The sequence below is a fragment of the Oryx dammah genome, unplaced genomic scaffold, assembly GCF_014754425.2.
Source record: "Oryx dammah isolate SB20612 unplaced genomic scaffold, SCBI_Odam_1.1 HiC_scaffold_5, whole genome shotgun sequence".
In the NCBI taxonomy this organism is placed as follows: Eukaryota; Metazoa; Chordata; class Mammalia; order Artiodactyla; family Bovidae; genus Oryx; species Oryx dammah.
Window position 1 is genome coordinate 99,230,065 of NW_024070189.1, and position 23,277 is coordinate 99,253,341.

Consider the following 23,277-nt stretch of genomic DNA (forward strand, 5'->3'; position numbering starts at 1 on the left):
ATTTATTTTTCTCCTTCTGACTTACTTCACTCTGTATAACAGGCTCTAGATTTGTCCACCACCCTTCAGTTGACATAAATTAGTTCCTTTTTATGGCTGAATGATATTCCTTTGTGTAAATATACCACAACTTCTTTATCCATTCATCTGTCCATGGACATCTAGGTTGCTTCCATGTCTTGGCTACTGTAAATACTGCTGCAATAAACATTGGGGTACATGTGTTGTTTCAATTTATAGCTTTCTCAGGTTATATACACAGTTGTGGGATTATGGAGTCATATGGTAGTTTTATTTCCAGTTTTTTTTAAGGCATCTCTACACTATTTTCCATAGTGGCTATATCAACTTACATTTCCACCAAATATTCATTCTCTATAATTGAAATGAGACTTTGGGGACTTTTGCTTTTTAGCACCTTTTACTCATTGCCTAGACAGTGCTTAAAAATGATAGACTTTGTATTACATTCTTGAATTACATTATGAAATTCTCATTAAAAGTGCAAAACTCATGACCCTTATGGTAAAAGCTAGTTGGGAAAAAATTCCACATTATGTGAGGCACAAAAATACCTTCCATGGTGTTATGCAAAATACACAAAATATCAAATTAATATTTGACAACAAAATATAAATTTGAAACACTATTTTGAATATGTGAGCAATACAAGTTTGTGTGAAAATTAGCCATGTTATAGCCTTTCTTTTCCAGAAGTCACCCTCCTGCATGGAACCAGACAATGATACGCAACTTCTAGAATTTCTCCTTCTGGGACTTTCAGAGAAAGTAAAAGTACAGCCCCTCATATTTGGGCTTTTCCTCTCCACGTGCTTGATCACTATGTTTGGAAACCTGCTCATCATCTTGGCCATCACTTCAGATGCCCTCCTGCACACACCCATGTACTTCTTCCTCTCCAACCTGTCCTTTGTGGACATCTGTTTCACCTCCACCACCATCCCAAAGATGCTCTGGAATACCTGGACACAAAGCAAAGTTATCAGCTATAAAGAATGCATCACACAGATTTATTTTCTCATCCTCTTTGCAGTGTTGGACATCCTCCTCCTGACTGTGATGGCCTATGACCGCTTTGTGGCCATTTGTCAACCTCTCCACTACACATTCATCATGAACCCCCAGCTCTGTGGACTACTGGTGCTGATATCCTGGATCATAAGTGTCCTGAATTCCTTATTACAAAGCTTAATGGTGTTGCGACTGTCCTTCTGCACAAACATTGAAATTCCCCACTTTTTCTGTGAACTCAATCATATGGTCCAACTTGCCTGTTCTGACACTTTTCTTAATAACATAGTGATGTATTTTGCAGCTGTCCTGCTGTGTGGTGGTCCCTTCTTTGGTATCCTTTGTTCATATTCTAAAATAGTTTCCTCTGTATGCAGAATCTCATCTGCTCAGGGGAAATATAAAGCATTTTCCACCTGTGTGTCTCACCTCACCATTGTCTCCTTATTTTATTGTACGATGCTTGGAGTGTACCTTAGCTCTGCAGCTACCCACAATGCACACTCAAGTGCAACAGCCTCGGTGATGTACACAGTCATCACACCCATGCTGAACCCCTTCATCTACAGCCTGAGGAATAAAGACATGAAGAGGGCTCTGAAAGCATTGTTTGTGAAGGGAAATATATAAAGGCCAGTTGTTGTAAAACTGAAGAAGTACCCAAGATTGAAGAGGTCAAAGCCTCAGAGTCAGATATTGTCACTGTTTGATCAGACTACAAAAGCAGAACTTGCTACTTTTATTTTCTTGAATTTTCATTTCTTTGACTTCAACCTTTCTATCTTAACTTATAGCTCATTTTAATAAGCTTTCTTCTTTTTTCGATATCCAGCAAATTTTCCCTTGTTTTATATTTTTAATTTATTTTTTTATTGAAGGATAATTGCTTTAGAGAATTTTATTGTATTCTCAACATGAATCAGCCATAGGTATACATATATCTCCTCCCTTTTGAACCTCTCTCCCATTTCCCAGCCCATTCCACCCCTCTAGGTTGATACAGAACCCCTGAGGCATACAGCAAATTCCCACTGGCTATCTATTTTACATATGGTAAAGTAAGTTTCCATGTTACTCTTTCCATGCATCTCACCCTCTCCTCCCCTCTCCCCATGTCCATAAGTCTATTCTCTATGTCTGTTTCTCCATTGTTGCCCTGTAAAAAAAATACTTCAGTACCATTTTTCCAGATTCCATATATATGTGTTAGAATATAAAATTTATCTTTCTCTTTCTGACTCACTTTACTCTGTATAATAGGTTCTAGGTTCATCCACCTCATCAAAACTGACTCAGATGCATTCCTTTTTATGGCTGTGTAATATTCCATTGTGTATATGTACCACAACTTCTTCATCCAATCATCTGTCAGTGGACATCTAGGTTGCTTCCACGTTCTAGCTATTATAAATAGTGCTGCAATGAACAATGGGATACATGTGTCTTTTTAAATTTTGGTTTCCTCAGGATATATGCCTAGAAGTGGGATTGCTGGGCCATAAGGTGGTTTTATTCCTATTTTTTAAGGACTCTCCATACCGTCTTCCATAGAGGCTGTATCAATTTACATTCCCACCAACAGTGCAAGAGCATTCCCTTTTCTCCACACCCTCTCCAGCATGTTTGTAGACTTTTTAATGATGGCCATTCGGACCAGTGTGAGGTGATATCTCACTGTAGTTTTGATTTTCATTTCTGTAACAATGAGTGATGTTGAGCATCTTTCCATGTGTTTGCTAGCCATCTGTATGTCTTCTTTGGAGAAATGTCTGTTTAAGTATGTTTTCCATGATTGTTTGTTTTTCTGGCATTGAGTTGTATGAACTGCTTATATATTTTGGAAATTAATCCTTTGTCAGTTGTTTCATTTGTAATTATTTTCTCCCATTCTGATAGCTGTCTTTTCACCTTGCTTATAGTTTCCTTTGCCATGCAAAAGCTTTTAAGCTTAATCAGGTCCCATTTGTTTACTTTTGTTTCTATTTCCATTACTCTAGGAGGTGAGTCATATAGGATCTTGCTTGATTTATGTCATCGAGTGTTCTCCCTATGTTTTCCTCCAAGAGTTTTATAGTTTCTGGTCTTACATTTAGGCCTTTAATCCATTTTTGAGTTTATCTTTGTGTTTGATGTTAGGAAGTGTTCTAATTTCATTCTTTTACATGCGGCTGTCCAGTTTTCCCAGCACCATTTATTGAAGAGGCTGTCTTTGCCCCATTCCTCCTTTGTCAAAAATAGTGTACCCATAGGTGCATGGATTTATTTCTGGACTTTCTATCTTGTTCCATTGGTTTGTGTTTCTGTTTTTGTGCCAGTACCATGCTGTCTTGATGACTGTAGCTTTGTAGTATAATCTGAAGTCAGGAAGATTGATTCCTCCAGCTCCATTCTATTTCTCAGGACTGCTTCGGCTATTTGGGATCTTTTGTGTTTCCATATGAATTGTGAAATTTTTGTTCTAGTTCTGTGAAAAATGCCATTGATAATTTCATAGGGATCACATTGAATCTGTAGATTGCATTTGGTAGTATAGTCATTTTCACAGTATTGACTCCTCCTACCCAGGAGCATAGAATATCTCTCCATCTGTTTATGTTGTCTTTATTTAATTCATTAGTGTCTTATAATTTTCTTTGTACAGTTCTTTTGTGTCCTTAGGTAAGTTTATTTCTAGATATTTAATTATTTTTGTTGCAATGGTGAATGAAATTGATTCCTTAAGTTCTCTTTCTGATTTTTCATTGTTAGTATATAGAAATGCACGTGATTTCTGTGTGTTGATTTTGTATTCTGCAACTTTGCTAAATTCACTGATTAGCTCTACTAACTATCTGATGCTATCTTTAGGGCTTTCTATGTACAGTATCATGTCATCTGCAAAGAGTGAGAGATTTACTTCTTGTTTTCCAATATGGATTCCTTTTATTTCTTTTTCTTCTCTGATTGCTGTAGCTAGGATGCCCAAAACTATGTTTAATAATAGTGGTGAAAGTGGACACCCTTGTCTTGTTCTTGATCATAAGTGGAATGCTTTCAATTTTTCACCATTGAGAATAATGTTTGTTTCCTTCTCTAATATGGCATCCCAAGTGATTCAGTGGTAAAGAATCCACCTACAAAAGCAGGAAACACAGGTTCAATGCCTGGGTAGGAAAGATACATCCCCTGGGGAAGGAAATGGCAACCCACTCCAGTATCCTTGCCTGCAGAACCCCATGGACAAAGGAGCATGGCAGGCTACAGTTCATGGGGTCAGAAAAGAGAGCTGGACATGGCTTAGTAATTAAACAACAACATTTAATATACTGTATCCATTTAATCTGTAAAAACTGAAGAAATTAAAATGTCATTTAAAAATTAAGACTATATTCTACCAGTTTCCATTGAATGCAACTTGAGAAAGTCTAAAATAAGTTTTACTGCTTTGTTATAAATTTGTTTTAAACGTGATTCCCTGATGTCTGTTTGCTTAGTTCATAAGGTAATGTGGGATAGGAAACATAACTTCTGAGGTATGTAGTGAGAAAAAATGAAATCTGTAAAACTAAACCAAAGACATTCAATAGGAAACATAACTTCTGAAGGATGTGGTGAGAAAAAACGAAATCTGTAAAACTAGACCAAAGAAGACATTCAAGGGTATGGGATGTGTATGTCTGTGTGTTCTTTGTATACATTTTTCTCTCAAATAAACACATTCACATACAGGTGTATAAATTGTTATTTATAATCCCATATAGTATGTTGAGGGAAACATTTAAAGAGAGTTGAATGGTAAAGAAATGAAAATAATGAATGTTAGACTTAAGATAAAAGTCAAAGATTGTAGAAATGTTGACAAAAGACACAAAGAGAATGTGTGATTTTACTTTTGATATGAATTATCTACCTTAATGCCTCAAAGTCAGAACTACATCTATATTTAAGGAATTTGTAATTCAATTCATCAGAAATGGGGGAAAATATCCCTGAATTGACTTTGATTTCTTCTTCTTTTAATGTGGGACTTCAACACAAAATACCTTGATCTAGGGGAAACTAGATGGCTAAACTGAGAAGCTTAAAATCATTTCCCATGAGCCATATGTTATTGGATAAGTGTGTATATTACCTTCTTATTGCAACTATAACAAATTACTATACTAGTGGCTGCAGAATTAAGGCTCTGGAGAACAGAAGATGTTCTCCCTCTCATTGGAATGAAGACAAATGTGTGTGAAAGCTGAGATGCATTTGGACGCTCCAAGAAAAAATGAACAGCCTTACTAGATCAACTTCTAGTGGCCTCCTGCGTTCTTTATGTCATAGTCCTTCCAGCATCTTCAAAGCCAGCAGCACGGCATCTTCAAAGCTCTCCCTTGCTACAATTTTTCCTCTCTCCTCCATATTTAGAATACCATTGCCATCACTTATGTTGTTCAGTCGCTAGGTTGTATCTGACTTTTCAAGACCACATGGACTGGAGCACGCCAGGCCTCCCTGTCCTTCACCATCTTCCAAAGTTTATTCAAATTGATGTCCACTGAGTCAGTGGCTCTATCTAACCATCTCATCCTCTGCCACCCTCTTCTCCTTTTGCCTTCAGTCTTTGCCTTTGCATATACCAACCTGGATAATCCAAGCTAATCTCAGCAGAGAATGAATGATCAGAAAGTTTTTTATCTGCTACCTTTATTCCCCCTTATACAAGCTAACATATTAAAAAGTTCTTGGGATTAGGATGTGGACAGCTTTTTGAGACCATTATTCTGCCTACCACAAAGGATTTTCCTCGTGTATATAATGCAATGTCATTCAAGAGCCGTTATACGAAGAATTGAATACAGAATGCATTACAGCTACTGCAAAGAGTAAAATCTTTTTCTTATAAAATTATATACAAAAATGATATTGGGTACAGAAGACGTAAAGTATCACCTACACCCTACTGTAACACAGTGTGTGCTAAGTTGCCTCAGTAATCCACCAGGCTCCTCTGTCCAGAGGATTCTCCAAGCAAGAATGCTAGAGTGGGTTGCCATGCCTCTTCCAGGGGATCTTCCCAACCCAGGGATCAAATCCACATCTCTTACATCTCTTGCATTGGCAGGCAGGTTCTTTACCACTATCACCACCCAGGAAGCCTGTACTGTAACAAAGGACGTTAGCCCTATTAAAGTGTGACCACAGACCAGGACCTGCAGCATCACTCAGGAGCATGTTAGAAATGCAAGGTCCTAGAAGTGAAAAGGAACTAAAAAGCCTCTTGATGAAAGTGAAAGAGGAGAGTGAAAAAGTTGGCTTAAAGCTCAGCATTCAGAAAACGAAGATCATGGCCTCCGATCCCATCACTTCATGGGAAACAGATGGGGAAACAGTGGAAACAATGGCTGACTTTATTTTTTTGGGCTCCAAAATCCCTGCAGATGGTGACTGCAGCCATGAAATTAAAAGACGCTTACTCCTTGGAAGAAAAGTTATGACCAAACTAGATAGCATATTCAAAAGCAGAGACATTACTTTGTCAACAAAGGTCTGTCTAGTCAAGGCTATGGTTTTTCCAATGGTCATGTATGGATGTGAGAGTTGGACTGTGAAAAAAGCTGAGCGCCGAAGAATTAATGCTTTTGAACTGTGGTGTTGGAGAAGACTCTTGAGAGTCCCTTGGACTGCAAGAAGATCCAACCAGTCCATTCTGAAGATCAGCCCTGGGATTTCTTTGGAAGGAATGATCCTAAAGCTGAAACTCCAGTACTTTGGCCACTTCATGCAAAAGAGTTGACTCATTGGAAAAGACTCTGATGCTGGGAGGGATTGGGGGAAGGAGGAGAAGGGGACAACAGAGGATGAGATGGCTGAATGGCATCACTGACTCGATGGACGTGAATCTGAGTGAACTCCAGGAGTTGGTGATGGACAGGGAGGCCTGGCGTGCTGTGATTCATGGGGTCTCAAAAAGTCAGACACAACTGAGCAACTGAACTGAACTGAGGGCTCACCACAGACCTAGTTGGTCAGCACTTGTACTTGAATTAGAATCCCTGATGACCTGTATGTGCAAGGATGTAAAAGAAGTGCTGGTATAAAATGGGTTTTCTCACCTTCTCAGGGTTAACATTTGTGGCAGGATAATTATTTGTGTCAAGTGCTATACTGTTTATTATGGGGTTTTTGCAGCATCCTCTAAAATACTGCCAAATATCCCCAGGAGCAAAATCATCTCTGATGGAAAACCACGACCCAAAGTTTAAGAACTGGAAACATTCTGATGGAATTCCATTCATGACTCCAATCTGAAATAGGTTTGCAATTTTCAGCAGAAAATTACATACAGCAGAACATTACATACTTCTGACTTCTATACCTGAAATGGAGGATGGAGTTAGTAGACAGTGCTACCTCACAGAAAGTAGTTCTCTGAAAATTAAATCAGATAATCCCTCTAGTGTTCTAAGGTAGGTTATGGTGCTTGAAAATACCAAAATATACATCATAACTTACAAATACTTTTAATTAGGAGCTAATCAATTCCCCTTAACTTCAGAAATAAGTATGAAGTCCTATCTTCCTGACCCAGGGATCAAAGGCAGGTCTCCTTCATTGCATGCAGATTCTTTACTGTTGGAGACACCAGGAAAGCCCACTTAGCATACTCAATTCCCCTTCACTTCAGGAATAGGGTTGAAATTCCTAGTAGAGTTAGTAAAAGTGTCAGGAAGGGAGAAGTGCACTGCTCAATATTTTACATCAAAGGAGCAAAGTTGGTCCTCTAATAAAGAGGGGAGTAATGATTTCCTAGGGATATCTTGGGCTATGCCCCCACCACAAGTCAGTGTTTTGGAGAACCAAGGAACCTACGCAAGAGAATTGCCTCATTCTCATAGGACTGATAACCTGCTCTCCTGAGAAACAAAAAATCACCAGGAAAAAAAATTTCTTTCTGTCCAGACCAAGTTCCACAGGGAAATCCAGTGTTTATAGGTTAATGTAACCAAAGGGAAGTGCTTCTAATGAGCAGATTGTTAGGACCCCATGAACCGTAGCCCACCAGGCTCCTCTGTCCATGGGATTTCCCAGGCAACGATACCAGAGTGGGTTGCCATTTCCTTTTCCAGGGGATGTTCCAGATACAGGGATCAAACCTATGTCTCCTGCATGGGCAGGTGGATTTTTTACCAGAGTCACCTGGGAAGCCCAACGAGCAGGTATAGAGCTGTAAATATCTCCTCTGCTGTGTTCCCTGAGTCTGTGTAACCTGAACATGAATGAGACACAGCTGTGGTTTTGGAGTCCTGTATCTGACTAAAGGATCAACGGGAGACCCCTTCCTGTTGTCTTATCTGGGGAAAGGGTTTCAGCCTTCATCATCAGTCATCCGGGAAGAGATTCAGATTTCCATATAAAAAAACTGTCTCAGAGTTCCCATGCAGGTGAGTCCAAGAGCCCAAAAGACATTGATGGAAAAGGTCAGAGGAAGGAAATTCAAGAATGCTTACCTGACATCACCTAAACACCAGCTCAGCCCAGCCCAGAGCCCAGAGACCACTGTGGTTGATTGAATATCAGGGTATCTTTATGATGCTAAAAAGTAAAGTGAACACTGAATTCAATAAGACAATGCTCAGTGATACCAGCCAAATGATAGAAACAGAAGCCCAATTATGAGAGGCATAAGTGCCTCCAGTAAAAGTACAACGTATGTCCAAGCATCTTCCTAATGAACTGGAGTAGAGAAATAGGGTATTAGTTGTGCAGTGTATAAAATAAAGTGAAGGCATTTCTTCCTAACTTTTAAGATTGGATATTTGACCTTATTTCCGAATTGATGAGAAGGATCCACACCAAGGCATACCTGCAAATACATCCTTGCAACTACAGTACACATATTTCACAGTATAGGAAACATATGTCAGAGTGTCTTCTGTGAATAAATGGAAAAACAAAAAAGATGTAAAAAGGAGTATGCTAATGAGGTTAAAGTAAAGTGTGAAAGTTGTTCAGTCGTGTCCAACTCTGTGCAACCTCATGGACTATATAGTCCATGGAATTCTCCAGGCCAGAATACTGGAATGGTAGCCTTTCCATTCTCCAGGGGATCTTCCCAACCCAGGAATTGAACCGGGGTCTCCTCCATTGCAGGTAGATTCTTTACCAACTAAGCTATCAAGGAAGCCCTAAAATACTATAACACCTTGTATTTCTGCAGAAAACTCAGAGACTCAGGAAAACCCTTGCTACTATTTCAAAAGTTCTCACCCCAAAATATGACAGATCTTTAAGGTTTTCCCAGGTCTATGATATGAAAGAGATTTCCTATGGCTTTCTTAAACTATACACTGAGTTAGAGCAAAGATTTTTATATTTGGTCACCTTTTTATTTACCTATTTCTCATACATCTGTGTAGTATGTGTCCATTTCTACATTTATCAACCTTTCAAATAATTTTTACAAATTACTTTTGTTCAATTGACTTTTGGGCATATTTTTGGCCATAACATTTTAAATTTATTTACTTAAATATGTTTATTATCTTACTTCTGAGTTCTTTTCCTTATTTAAGTTGCTTGTGCCCACCCTTTGTTGTTGTTCAGTCACTCAGTCATGTCCAGCTCTTTGTGAACCAATGGACTGCAGCATGCCAGGCTTCCCTGCCCTTCACCATCTCCCAGAGCTTGCTCAAACTCATGTCCATTGAGTCAATGATGCCATCCAACTAGCTCATCCTCTGTCATCCCCTTCTTCTCCTGCTTTTAATCTTTCCCAGCATCAGGGTCTTTTCTAATGAGTTGTCTCTTAACACCAGGTAGCCAAAGTCTTGGAGCTTCAACTTCAGCATCAATCCTTTCAGTGAAATTTCAGGATTGATTTCCTGAACAGTATGAAAAGACAAAGAGATATGCCCACCCTTAGATTTTATATATTTAGATATCAGGGCATTATTCTTATGCTGAACTTGTAATCTCTTTAATTTTTTGTAAAATGTTAGAAGGAGGAAGAGAGGCAAACAGTTTTTTTGCAAACAGTTCTTCAAATAAATATGAAATAGGCACAGGAAAACCATGTTCTTCTATCTGATTTTTCAAATGACCAATTTCATTTTATATTCATTGTATGTTTTAAACATCCTCTTTTGAAGCTTTGGTTTTTTCCCATTCTTTATTTTTCTCTTGGGCTACATATTTCATACATCTATCAAACCATAAAGATAATATTATTTTATTCTTCCTTTGGATTAATTTATTTTTTCTTTTTAATCATTTTTGTGGCATTAAGCAAATATAAGAGAGCATGAAATTTCACCATAACCAAAGAAGTTTTTCTTTACCACAGTCTCTCAGGGATCATTTGAGCTTATTAGATCTTTACACCCTCTGACGTCCATTTTCTCTATATGTGTGTGTCTATATTTCTCTGCCTCTCCTTCTCTGTCTCTCTCTTTCTCCCTCTGTCTCTGTCTCTGCTTCTCTCTCTTTCACTTTCCATATATATATATGTGTGTGTGTGTGTGTGTGTGTGTGTGTGTGTGCTTAGTCACTCCAGTCATGTCCAACTCTTTGCGACCCCATGGACGGTAGCTGACCAAGCTCCTCTGTCCATGGGATTTTCCAGGCAAGAATACAGGAGTGGCTTGCCATTTCCTCCTCCAGGGAATCTTCCTGACCCAGGGCACAAGCCCATGTCTCTTGAGTCTCCTGCATTGTCAGGCAGATTCTTTACTATTACACTGGGAAGCCCAAATATGTATACACACATATTTCTTAAAATCCAGGTTTTGAGAAAGAATATAGATTCATATACAGACACATATTCACTTAACAACTCTTTATGTATGTTTAATACATGGCATAAAAAAAGCAATGCCAATTTCAAAGCACAAGTTTATTGAACCTGGAAAGTTTGAAACTGGACATTTTGGGTGCCTTTTGTATATAACCTAATCTGATTAATTTGAGCTATTTTGACCTCTAACTTAATCAGGATAGTTAGGGGTGAAAAGGATATGTTAGTAACAGCCTATGAAACCAGGATGTACTGTGTGTGTGTGTATGTGTGTGTTTCTGTCCCTGACTTGTGGAATGTGAGATGTCCTCAAAGCAAAGATACTGAGCTCACATATTCCAAAGTGACTCTTACACAAAGAGACCAGAATTCAGTCAAAAGAAGGCATTCATTTAAAGATACAGGTCACCTTTGCAACAATTTCATAAAGTGCTAGGGGAAAATAGTGTGGATGAGGGGAATCTTTGTGCCTTGAAAAGTTAGCATCAGCTAGGCCACCTTGTTTTTTTAACATCCTCTGACTTCATTTCTCCTCACTCTCCCTCCTGTCCATTAATCTCCCCAAATTGGCTTCCTTTTTTAAAAAACATAAATGTTATGAACAAATACACTAGAGGCTTCTGCAATGAAAGTATATCCTGTCTACAGTACAATTCCACTGATATATTCATAGTTTTTTTTTTCTTCCTTTAGGTCTCTAACCAAAGGTAACATATTTTCAAGTTTTTCTTGAAGCCACAAAAAATAGCACACTCTCTTTGCTTTGTCCCTTAAACCTACTGCAGCCATCTGACATGCTACATATAGTGCATATATTTTTAATTAGCTTATATTATTTTTTATAACTGGAATTTAAGAGCTTTTTGTTTCTCAGAACCCTGTACTTGTTGCCTTGACGGCACCTGGAACATTGCTCAAGTCAGTTTATATTCCCCAAAAGAATGAAAGAATTTCTCATTAAAACTATGGAATAGTAAAACAACTGTACTACAATAAAAATTAATTTAAAATAAAAATCAATTTATAAAAATTAACTGGAAAAGTTAAGAACATAAAACAGAAAAAAAAAACTATGGAATACATGACATCTTGAGTAAAAAGGTAAAAACACTACTTTGCTACTTAGAGAAGGCATAGACAGTTCCCTAAAGAGGATCAAATCCATGAACAAAATATTGGCAATATATTGTGACCGAAAATTATGTTGTGCTTAGTCATGTCCAACTTTTTTTGACTCCTTGGACAGTAGCTGCCAGGCTCCTCTGTCCATGGGATTCACAGGCAAGAATACTAGTGTGGGTTGCCATTCCCTCCTCCAGGGGAACTTCCTAACCCAAGTCTCCCACATTGCAGACAGATTCTTTGCCATCTGAGCCATCAGGGAAGTCCACAGAAAATTATAAATGGTAGCATTTCAACTGTGTGGTTAATGTCATTTGGTGCAAAAAAAAATCACAATATTAATGTTTTCCTTGTAGTCACCTCTATCACATGGCACCAAGAAACATAACAAGGGATTCAGAATTTTTGCTTCTGGGACTTTCGGAGAAACCAGAACTGCAGCATCTCATATTTGGACTTTTCCTCTCCATGTACCTGATCACCGTGTTTGGAAACATGCTCATAATCCTAACAGTCAGCTCAGACCCCCACCTCCACACCCCCATGTACTTCTTCCTCTCCAACCTGTCCTTTGTAGACATCTGTTTCACCTCCACCACCATCCCAAAGATGCTGTGGAACATCCAGACACAGAGCCAAGTTATAACTTATGAAGACTGCATCACCCAGATGTTTTTTTTTCATGCTATTTGCAGGGTTGGACATCTTCCTCCTGACAGTGATGGCCTATGACCGTTTCGTGGCCATCTGTCACCCCCTGCATTACACAGTCATCATGAACTCCAAAATATGTGGAATTTTGGTTCTGGTTAGCTGGATCATCAGTGCCCTGGATTCCTTGTTACAAACCTTAATGGTCTTAAGGCTGTCCTTTTTCAAAGAGGTGAAAATCCCTCACTATTACTGTGAAGTCAAGTTGTTGATCCAACTTGCCTGTTCTGACAACTTTCTTAATGACATGGTGATGTACTTTGCAGCTGGACTGCTAGGAGTTGGTCCCTTTGCTGGCATCCTTTACTCATACTCTAAGATAGCTTCTTCCATACATAGAATCTCATCAGCTCAGGGGAAGTATAAAGCATTTTCCACCTGTACATCTCACCTCTCAGTTGTCTCCTTATTTTATTGCACAGGCTTAGGAGTGTACCTTAGCTCTGCTGCTACCCACAGCTCACATTCAACTGCAATGATGTCAGTGATGTACACTGTGGTCACACCCATGCTGAACCCCTTCATCTACAGTCTGAGGAACAAAGACATAAAGAGGGCTCTGAACACTTTCTTTAGAAAAGGGTTACTTGTCTTCCACTGAGGAAGGGCACATGATTGAAGGCTTCAAAGCCTCAGAGCCAGAAATTGCAGATCTTTAATGAGCTTCTTTGATCAGACTGTGGAATTCAAACTTGCTCTTTCTATTTATTTCCTGAAATTTCCACTTATTTGACTTCAACTCCTCCCTGCAATTTCTGTAACTAGTTTGATTAAGCTTGTGAGCTCCCTCATATCTAAAAGATTTTCCCCTTTATTTTTTTCCAACTCTCAAATTTATCCTCACCCTTGGATCTGAAAAATTGGGGAATTCACATTTATCATAGGATTTATCACATTTATCATAGAAGAGTTTCTTTTTTTAATTGAAGAAGAGTAGTTTACAATGTTGTTAGTTTCAGATATACAGCAGCAATGTGACTCAGTTATACGTATACGTAAATTTTTCAGGTTATTTTCCCTTGTACTTTATTACAAAAAGTTGAGTATAATTCCCTGTGGTATATAGTACATCTCTATTTGTTATCTATTTTTATATATAGTAGTGTGGATATGGAGTCAGACACGACTGAGCGACTTCACTTTCACTTTTCACTTTCATGCATTGGAGAAGGAAATGCAACCCACTCCAGTGTTCTTGCCTGGAGAATCCGAGGCTGCCGTCTATGGGGTCGCACAGAGTCAGACACAACTGAAGCAACTTAGCAGCAGCAGCAGCAGCAGCAGTGTGGATATGTTAATCCTTAACTCCTAAATTATTCCACCCCCTACCATTTTTCTTTGGTAATCATAAGTTTGTTTTCTATCTGTGGTATATTTCTGTTTGGTACATAGGTTCACTTGTATCATTTTTTTTAGATTCTACATATAAATGATACCATCTGATATTTTTCTTTGTCTTAGTGTGATAATCTCTAGGTCAATCCATGCTGCTGTGAGTGTCATTATTTTATTCTTTTATGGATGAGTAATATTCCTCTATATCGGTACCACATACATATGTTCAATGAGTTTTATTCTCTTCACTAAGATTCCACTGTGTTCTTCAGCTCTGTGTCCATAATGCCTACCACAGCCGCAGCCACTGGCAAAAATAGATTATTGAATATACCTGTCTTCATGTAGATTCCAAAAGTGAAAGTGAAATCGCTCAGTCGTGTCCAACTCTTTGCGACCCCGTGGACTGTAGCCTACCAGGCTCCTCCGTCCATGGGATTCTCCAGGCAAAAGTACTGGGGTGGTTGCCATTTCCTTCTCCAGGGGATCTTCCCAACCCAGAGATCGAACCTGGGTCTTCCTCATTGGAGGCAGACGCTTTAACCTCTGAGCCACCAGGGAAGCCCCCGTAGATTCTGAAGGTAACTCAAATTTGAGTAGTTTGTCAATAAATACGTGAAACATAGTGAAGAATTTTAAAATATACTTTACACTATTGTGCAAAATATTTCGTTTTCAAGCTGTACATCTACTCTTCATATTATGGAAGATCGACATTCATTGAAATGGATTTTATATATTGGAATGAAACAGTCGATGGCTTATCTATGGGTTTGTATTGGACTATCTTCCTGTTTCTGCTTGAAAACTTCTAGTACTTGCCTATACATGAATCTTTCATTACTCTACATGTAATCTCTCTGTCTTTTTGTGTGTGTGTGCTTGTTGTTATTTTTTTAGTTGGAATATAATCACTTCACAGTGTTGTCTTAGTTTCTGCTGTACAACAATATGAATCAACTATACATATATCCCCTCCCTCTTGAACTCTCCCCCATCCTTCCCGTCTCAACCCCTCTAGGTCATCACAGGGCACCAAGCTGAGCTCCCTGTGTTATAACGCAGCTTCCCACTAGCTATTTTACACATGATAGCATATATATGTCAATGCTACTCTCTCAATTCTTCCCACCTTTTCCTCTCCCTCAGTGTCCACAAGCCTGTTCTCCACATCTGCATCTCTTTCTTACCCTGCAAGTAGGTTCACTGTAACATTTTCTAGATTACATATACGTGTTGCTCTTTAGTTGCTAAGTTGTGTCCAACTCTTTTGCACCCCATGGACTGTAGGCTGCCAGGCTCCTTTTCCATGGGATTTCCCAAGCAACAATACTGGAGTGGGTTACCATTTCCTTCTTCAGGCGATCTTCCCAACCCAGGGATCAAACCCATCTCTCCTGCATTGACAGGTGGATTCTTCACCACTGAGCCACCAGGGAAGCCCCCATATAAGTGTTAATATATATTTGTCTTTATATTTTGATTACTTCACTCTGTATGACAATTCTAAGTTCATCCACATCACTTACAATTGATTCAACTCCATTCTCTTTTATGGCTGAGTAATATCCCACTGTATTCATGTGCCACATCTTCTTTATCCATTCATCTATCAATGGACATCTAGGTTGCTTCCCTGTCCTGACTATTGAAATAGTACTGCAATGAACATTGTGCTACATGTGTTTTTTGAATTATGGCTTTCTCAGGATATATGTCCAGTAGTGGGATTGTTGTATCGGATGCTAGTTCTCTTTTTAGTTTTTTAAGGAACTTCCATGCTGTTCTCTACAGTGGCTGTATCAATTTACATTCCCGCCAACAGTGTAAGAGGGTTCCCTTTTCTCCACACCCTCTTCAGTATTTATTGTTTGTAGATATTTTGAAGATGGTCATTGTGACTGATGTGAGGTGATACTTCATTGTAGCTTTGATTTTCATTTCTCTAATAATTAGTGATATTGACCATCTTTTCATGTGCCTCTTGGCCACCTGTATGTCTTCTTTGAAGAGAAATCTATCTTGGTCTTCCACCCATTTTTGGCTTGAGTTGTTTCTTTTTTTGATACTGAGTTTCATAAGCTGTCTCTATAGTTTGAAGATTAATCATTTTTCCATACTTTGTTTGCAAACATCTTTTCCCATTGAGAGAAAGTTGGAGGTTATATTTTCATATTGTTTATGATTTCTTTTGGTGTGCAAAAACTTTTAAATTTAGTTAGGTCCCATTTGCTGATTTTTGTTTTTAATTTCATTACTCTAGGAGGTAAACCAAAAGAAGATTTGCTGTGTTTTATGTCAAAGAGCTTTCTATTTTTTCCTCTAAGAGATTTATAGGGTCTGATCTTTAAGTCTTTAATCGATTTGGAGTTTATTTCCATGTATGTTGTTAGAAAGTGTTCTAATTTTATTCTTTTACATGTAACTGTACAGATTTCCCAGCACCACTTATTGAAGAGACTGTCTTTTCTCCACTGTATATTCCTGACCCCTTTGTCGTAGATTAAGTGACCTATGGGTTTATCTTTGTACATGGGTTTATCTTTGGACTTTCCATCCTGTATCATTGATCTATATTTCTTTTTTTGTTCAACTGCCATACCATCTTGATTACTGTCTTTGTATAGCTTGAAGTCAGGGAGAATGATTTCCCCAGTTCCATTTTTCTTTCTCAAGATTGCTTTGGCTCTTTGGGGTCTTCTGTGTTTCCATACAAATTGGAAGATTTTTTGGTTCTAATTCTGTGAAGAATGCCATTGGCAATTTGATAGGAGTTGCTGCACTGAATCTATAGATGGCTTTGGATAATATATTCTTTTTCACAATATTGATTCTTCCAATCCAAGAATATGGTATATTTCTCCATATGTTTGTATCATCTTTGGTTTCTTTCATCAGTATTTTATAGTTTTTTGATTACAGGTCTTTGCTTCCTTAGGTAGGATTTTTTTTCTAGGTGTTTTATTATTTTTGTTTCAATGGTAAATGATATTGTTTCCTTAATTTCTCTTTATGCTCTTTTGCTGTTAGTGCATAGGAATGCAAGAAACTTCTGTACATTAATTTTGTATCCTGTATCTTTACCAGATTCATTCATTTACCAGATTTAGTTCAGTAGTTTTCTGGTGGCATCTCTAGGATTTTCTATGTATAGTAACACATCATCTACAAATAATCTCAGTTTTACTTCTTCTTTTCCAATTTGTACTTTTTAATTTCCTTTTCTTCTCTGATTGCCATGGCCAGGACTTTCAGACTATGTTGAAATTGGTGAAAGTGTACATTCTTGTCTTGTACCCAATATTAGGGGAAATAGTTCTTCACCATTGAGAATGTTTGCTGTGGGTTTGTTGTACATGACCTTTATTATGTTGAGGTTCATTCCCTCTATGCCCACTTTCTGGAGAGTTTTTTTTATCATAAATGAGTGTTGAATTTTATCAAAAGATTTTTCTACATTATTGATCTTTACCTTTGTTTTCTTTGTTTCTATTACATTTATTTCTACTCTGATCCTTATTGTTTAGTTCCTTCTAATGACTTTGGGTTTTCTTTTTTTCTACTTTTGCTAGTTGCTTTAGGTATAAAGTTAGATTGCTTACTGGAGATTCTTCTTGTTTCTTGAAGTGAGATTGGACTGCTATAAACTTCCCTTTTAGAACTGCCTTTCAGTTCAGTTCAGTTCAGTCACTCAGTCGTGTCTGACTCTTTGCAACCCCATGAATCGTAGCACACCAGGCCTCCTTGTCCATCACCAACTCTCGGAGTTCACTCAGACTCACATCCATCGAGTCAGTGATGCCATCCAGCCATCTCATCCTGGGTCGTCCCCTTCTCCTCCTGCCCCCAATCCCTCCCAGCATCAGAGTCTTTTCCAATGAATCAACTCTTCACATGAGGTGGCCAAACACTGGAGTTTCAGCTTCAGCATCATTCCTTCCAAAGAAATCCCAGGGCTGAACTCCTTCAGAATGGACTGGTTGGATCTCATTGCAGTCCAAGGGACTCAAGAGTCTTCTCCAACACCACAGTTCAAAAGCATCAATTCTTCAGTGCTCAGCCTTCTTCACAGTCCAACTCTCACATCCATACATGACCACAGGAAAAACCATAGCCTTGACTAGACGGACCTTAGTCAGCAAAGTAATGTCTCTTAGAGGAAAATATAGGCAGAACACTCTTTGACATAAATTTCAGCAAGATCTTTCTTGACCCATCTCCTCAGTTCAGTTCAGTTCAGTCGCTCAGTCATGTCCGACTCTTTGCAACCCCATGAATCGCAGCAAGCCAGGCCTCCCTGTCCATCACCATCTCCCGGAGTTCACTCAGACTTACAACTATCAAGTCAGTGATGCCATCCAGCCATCTCATCCTCTGTCGTCCCCTTCTCCTCCTGCCCCCAATCCCTCCCAGCATCAGAGTCTTTTCCAATGAGTCAACCCTTCGCATGAGGTGGCCAAAGTACTGGAGTTTCAGCTTTAGCATCATTCCTTCCAAAGAAATCCAAGGGCTGATCTCCTTCAGAATGGACTGGTTGGATCTCCTTGCATTGTTTTGGGCTTTCATTGTCATTTGCTTCTGAATATTTTTGAATGTCCTCTTTAGTTTCTTCAGTGATTTCTTGGTTATTTAGCAGTGTAGTTTAGCCTCCGTGGGTTTGCATTTTTACAGTTTTTTTCCTATAATTTATTTCTAATCTCAGCATTGTGATCAGAAAAGACTCTTGATAAGATTTCAATTTTCTTAAAATTTCTAAGGCTTGCTTTGTGACCTAAGATATATCTATGCTGGAGAATGTTCCATGTGCACTTGAGAAGAAAGTGTATTCTGCCTCTTGCAGGTGGAATGTCTTATAAATATAAATTAAACCTGGTCTATTGTATCATTTAAAACTTGTGTTTCCTTATTTATTTTCTGTCTAGATGGTCTGTCTTTTGGTGTAAGTCAGATGTTAAAGTCCCCCACTCTTATCATGGTACTGTCAATTTCCCCTTTTATGATTGTTAACATTTGCCTTATGTTTTGAGGTGCTCCTATATTGGGTGCATAAATTCTGTCTTTTCTAAATTTTGTCATAATAATAAAAGGAGCAGTGCATTGAAAAGTTAGTGTTGAGCTGTGAAAGATGCCAGGATTCTTGGCCTCTGGAGGAGAAGAATTCAATCTGGGGCCAGTGACGAGGCTTGATCACTCAGAGCTTTTGTGTGACAAAGTTTTATTAAAGTATAAAGAGATAGACAAAGCTTCTGATGTAGATCAGAAGGGGACAGAAAGAGTGTCCCCCTTTCTAGTTTTAGCAAGCTGTTTTATGTCTGTTAAAAGGCTATTATTCAAATAAGAGAGATGCCTCAATGCTGAGGGAGTTTCACCAGGGCCCTCTCCCACAGTATGCATTTTTGAGATAGGATGGCATGAGATGTGTCATCCCTAGCCATAAAACAATTGATATGAATACTGGTTTGTTGAGGTATTATCAGCCCAAGATTTGAGAAAAGAAAAAAGTTAGTCTGAAGTGGAACACAACTTAAGAAAAATATTTCCATAAGAAAAATGCATTGGTTAGCTCAAGGTTTGAGAAAAGTTAAGTTCAGGTGGAACTAGGTGTTGTCATGGCAACACAGAATTTTAAGAGAAACCTCCTTTTAATTTTGTATAGAGGAGGAAAAAAAATCTGACATTTGCAGTTTGTTTCCTCTTGCCACTTAAGGGAGAGATTTTAAAAAATGTCTGACACTTGCAGCCTATTTCTTCCATTTGGAGACCCTTGGCCTTCCTGAGCCACAGTCAGCTCCTGGTCTTTTTTTTTTGTTGACTGTATAGAGCTTCTCCATCTTTGACTGCAAAGAATATAATCAATCTGATTTCGGTGTTGACCATCTGGTGATGTCCATGTGTAGAGTCTTCTCTTGTGTTGTTGGAAGAGGGTGTTTGCTATGACCAGTGCATTTTCTTGGCAAAACTCTATTAGTCTTTGCCCTGCTTCATTTCGCATTCCAAGGCCAAATCTGCCTGTTACTCTGGGTGTTTCTTGACTTCCTACTTTTGCATTCCAGTCTCCTATAATGAAAAGGACATCTTTTGGGGGTGTTAGTTCTAAAAGGTCTTGTAGGTCTTCATAAAACCGTTCAACTTCAGTTTCTTCAGCATTACTGGTTGGGGCATAGACTTGGATAACTGGGATATTCAATGGTTTGCCTTGGAGACGAACAGAGATCATTCTGTCATTTCTGAGATTGCATCCAAGTACTGCATTTTGGACTCTTTTGTTGACCATGATGGCTACTCCATTTTTTCTAAGGGATTCCTGCCCACAGTAGTAGATATAATGGTCATCTGAGTTAAGTTCACCCATTCCAGTCCATTTTAGTTAGCTGATTCCTAGAATGTCAACGTTCACGCTTGCCATCTCTTGTTTGACCACTTCCAATTTGCCTTGATTCATGGACCTGGTATTCCATGTTCCTATGCAATATTGCTCTTTACAGCATCGGACCTTGCTTCTATCACCAGTCACATCCACAACTGGGTATTGTTTTTGCTTTGGCTCCATCCCTTCATTCTTTCTGGAGTTATTTCTCCACTGGTCTCCAGTAGCATATTGGGCACTAATGACCTGGGGAGTTCCTCCTTAGGTATCCTATCATTTTGCCTTTTCATACTGTTCATGGGGTTCTCAAGGCAAGAATACTGAAGTGTTTGCCATTCCCTTCTCGAGTGGACCATGCTCTATCAGACCTCTCCACCATGACATGCCCGACTTGGGTGGCCCCACAGGCATGGCTTGGTTTCATATAGTTAGACAATGTTAGTTAGACAAAGTTAGTCTCCCTTGGACTGCAAGGAGATCCAACCAGTCCATTCTGAAGGAGATCAACCCTGGGATTTCTTTGGAAGGAATGAGGCTAAAGCTGAAACTCCAGTACTTTGGCCACCTCATGCGAAGAGTTGACTCATTGGAAAAGACTCTGATCCTGGGAGAGATTGGGGGCAGGAGGAGAAGGGGACGACCCAGGATGAGATGGCTGGATGGCATCATGGACTCGATGGACGTGAGTCTGAGTGAACTCCGAGAGATGGTGATGGACAGGGAGGCCTGGCTTGCTGTGATTCATGGGGTCACAAAGAGTCGGACATGACTGAGTGACTGAACTGAACTGAACTGGCCTTCCTGCCTGTTTACCCTCTCAGTATGTATATTGTAAACATCATCCATTATGTGTCCTCTTTACAATTGGGGATCTCTTCAATCGTTTAAGAGTGATTCACAAGAGCAGTTAATTCCTCCCCAATATGTGATTCAATGTCACCAACTTTTCTTCTCAAACAGACTTTTTCTTATAAAGACCTTTGGTTATCAGCAGGGAAACTTAATAGACTTTCACTTTAATAATATAGGTTTATGAAATAAACTTGAATAACAGAATGGTCATGATTATTGTCTCAAATATCAAAGCAGATGCCAAAAATAAACAGCAGATTATAATATTTACCTTCACATTTGTTCACTGAGATTGTTGTATCAATAAGCTATTGCCCCCTAATAAGCAATTCTGAAAGCAAATCATTTAGCATTATGACTTTATTAAAAACTGGAATTGTACATTGTTGAATGGTTCTGATCTCTTTTGGGATGCTCCTGTGTCTTTATTCACCTGTAAGTCAGCTGGGAAGGCTCTGTTTATCTTGGCTGAGTTTTCTAATATAGTAGGGCCTCAGTTAGCTGTAGGCTAATATATCATGGCCTTAGATGGGACTGTCAGACTCTGCTCCACATACCCTCTTGTCCTCTGAGTGCCCCACTTGGAATTACTCACAGTTCTGGAGCAGATTTCCTGGAGCTTTGAGCAGAAAGGAACCAAGTCCTCTTAAGGCACATCCTCATTTGCAAGATGCTCCACTGGAGAATGCATTTCATCTCCTATTACAGATTGTAAAGGACACTTGCATTCTTTTACTCAGGACTCCTCCATTTCCAAGCCACCAGCACAATATTTTCAAATCTCTCTCTCACGCCAATTTTCTTCTTGTCTCACCCTCATTTATGTAGCAGCAAAAACTAACTAATACAATCATCAAATTGGACAGGTGTGATGACAGTTGTAATAATCTGAATATACTTGTTCTAGTATTTGTTCTGATATTTGAAGGTAACATTCATGATTACTCTGCTATTCCAGTTTAGTTTATATAACTGTATTGATAAGTGACTCTGCTGAAGTTTCTTTGAGGTCCCATGGACAGGCTGGAAGGACATGGATGTTTGTACAACACCTGTGACCCTGAATCATATCTCTGAACAGGAATCCAAACTTTCCAATGAGTCATCCTTTGCTTACTAGGGTGCCATATAATGGATATTGATACTGTTCATTCTCTACATTTTTAGAGGTTGTGACAAAATTTTCAATAGGAAGAGATGTTTCATTCAGAGAAATTTAAGGAATCATACTTTCTGGAAGCACTGGAAATTTTCAAACAGAAACAAAAATAATTTAATAAAAATCAAAACATACTTGTTTCCTTTCAGCTCAATGACACACCTCACAATTGGGAACTGATATTCTGTACTTCAGTGAGTAGATGAACTGTCCAAAAGAGACTTATTTTGCTAATAATTAATGTATGGCAATATTTTGTTCATAATATTTAAGACCAACTCTAACACCATCTTATAACAACCTGTTTTTGCATATTTGTCTTTCTGTGTGGACTCCACTTGGGAACAATAACCTAATTATTAATCTTTTGGCCAGTGATGGGCTTTCCAGGTGGCTCAGTGGTAAAGAATCTGACTGCAATGCAGAAGATGCAGGAGACATCAGTTAGATCCCTGGGTGGGGAAGATCCCCTGAAGGAGGTAATGGCAACCCACTCCAGAATTCTTGCCTGGGAAATCCCATGGGCAGAGGAGCGTGGTAGACTACATGGAGTCACAGAGTCAGACAAAACTGAGCCACACGCACTCTTTGCCAGTGACTGTGGTAGACAGTAGACACAGGCTACTTAATGGAACAAAACACTAAACAGTAAATAAAATAATAACAATACCCCATAGTCAGTAGTAACACCCTGTATGTTAACATTTGGATGATCAAGGAAGACAATTAAGGTAATGATATGCAAGGAATGTATGTGCCCAAAAGTGAAAAACTGTGGTCACAGGTTTTCCACTGCTATAAACTTTTTAATATCTCTGGATACTAAAAGCAGTTTTTTTCCATAAGAGTAGTACAACTCACAAACAAAGTGTAATAGGAAAGAAGAAATCTGACTCTACATTGGACATGTTTCTTTCATTTTAAACTTTGTATTCTATT

At 38.8% G+C, this 23,277-nt stretch overlaps 1 protein-coding gene and 1 pseudogene across 2 annotated transcripts; both read left to right on the forward strand.

Annotated features, from left to right (window-relative positions):
• The first annotated feature begins 522 nt into the window (after nucleotides 1-522).
• LOC120864137 (olfactory receptor 7A17-like) lies at nucleotides 523-1,662 on the forward strand. 2 transcript variants are annotated; one of them, XM_040240974.1, is made up of 2 exons: nucleotides 523-535; nucleotides 740-1,662. In XM_040240974.1, the coding sequence occupies exons 1-2, from the start codon at nucleotides 523-525 to the stop codon at nucleotides 1,660-1,662; spliced, it is 936 nt and encodes a 311-aa protein (XP_040096908.1). The 2 variants fall into 2 exon arrangements, with proteins under 2 accessions (XP_040096908.1, XP_040096909.1); XM_040240975.1 differs by lacking the exon at nucleotides 523-535 and having other exon boundaries at nucleotides 730-1,662.
• A 10,603-nt stretch (nucleotides 1,663-12,265) lies between these two features.
• LOC120864639 lies at nucleotides 12,266-13,226 on the forward strand (annotated as a pseudogene).
• The last annotated feature ends 10,051 nt before the right edge of the window (nucleotides 13,227-23,277 follow it).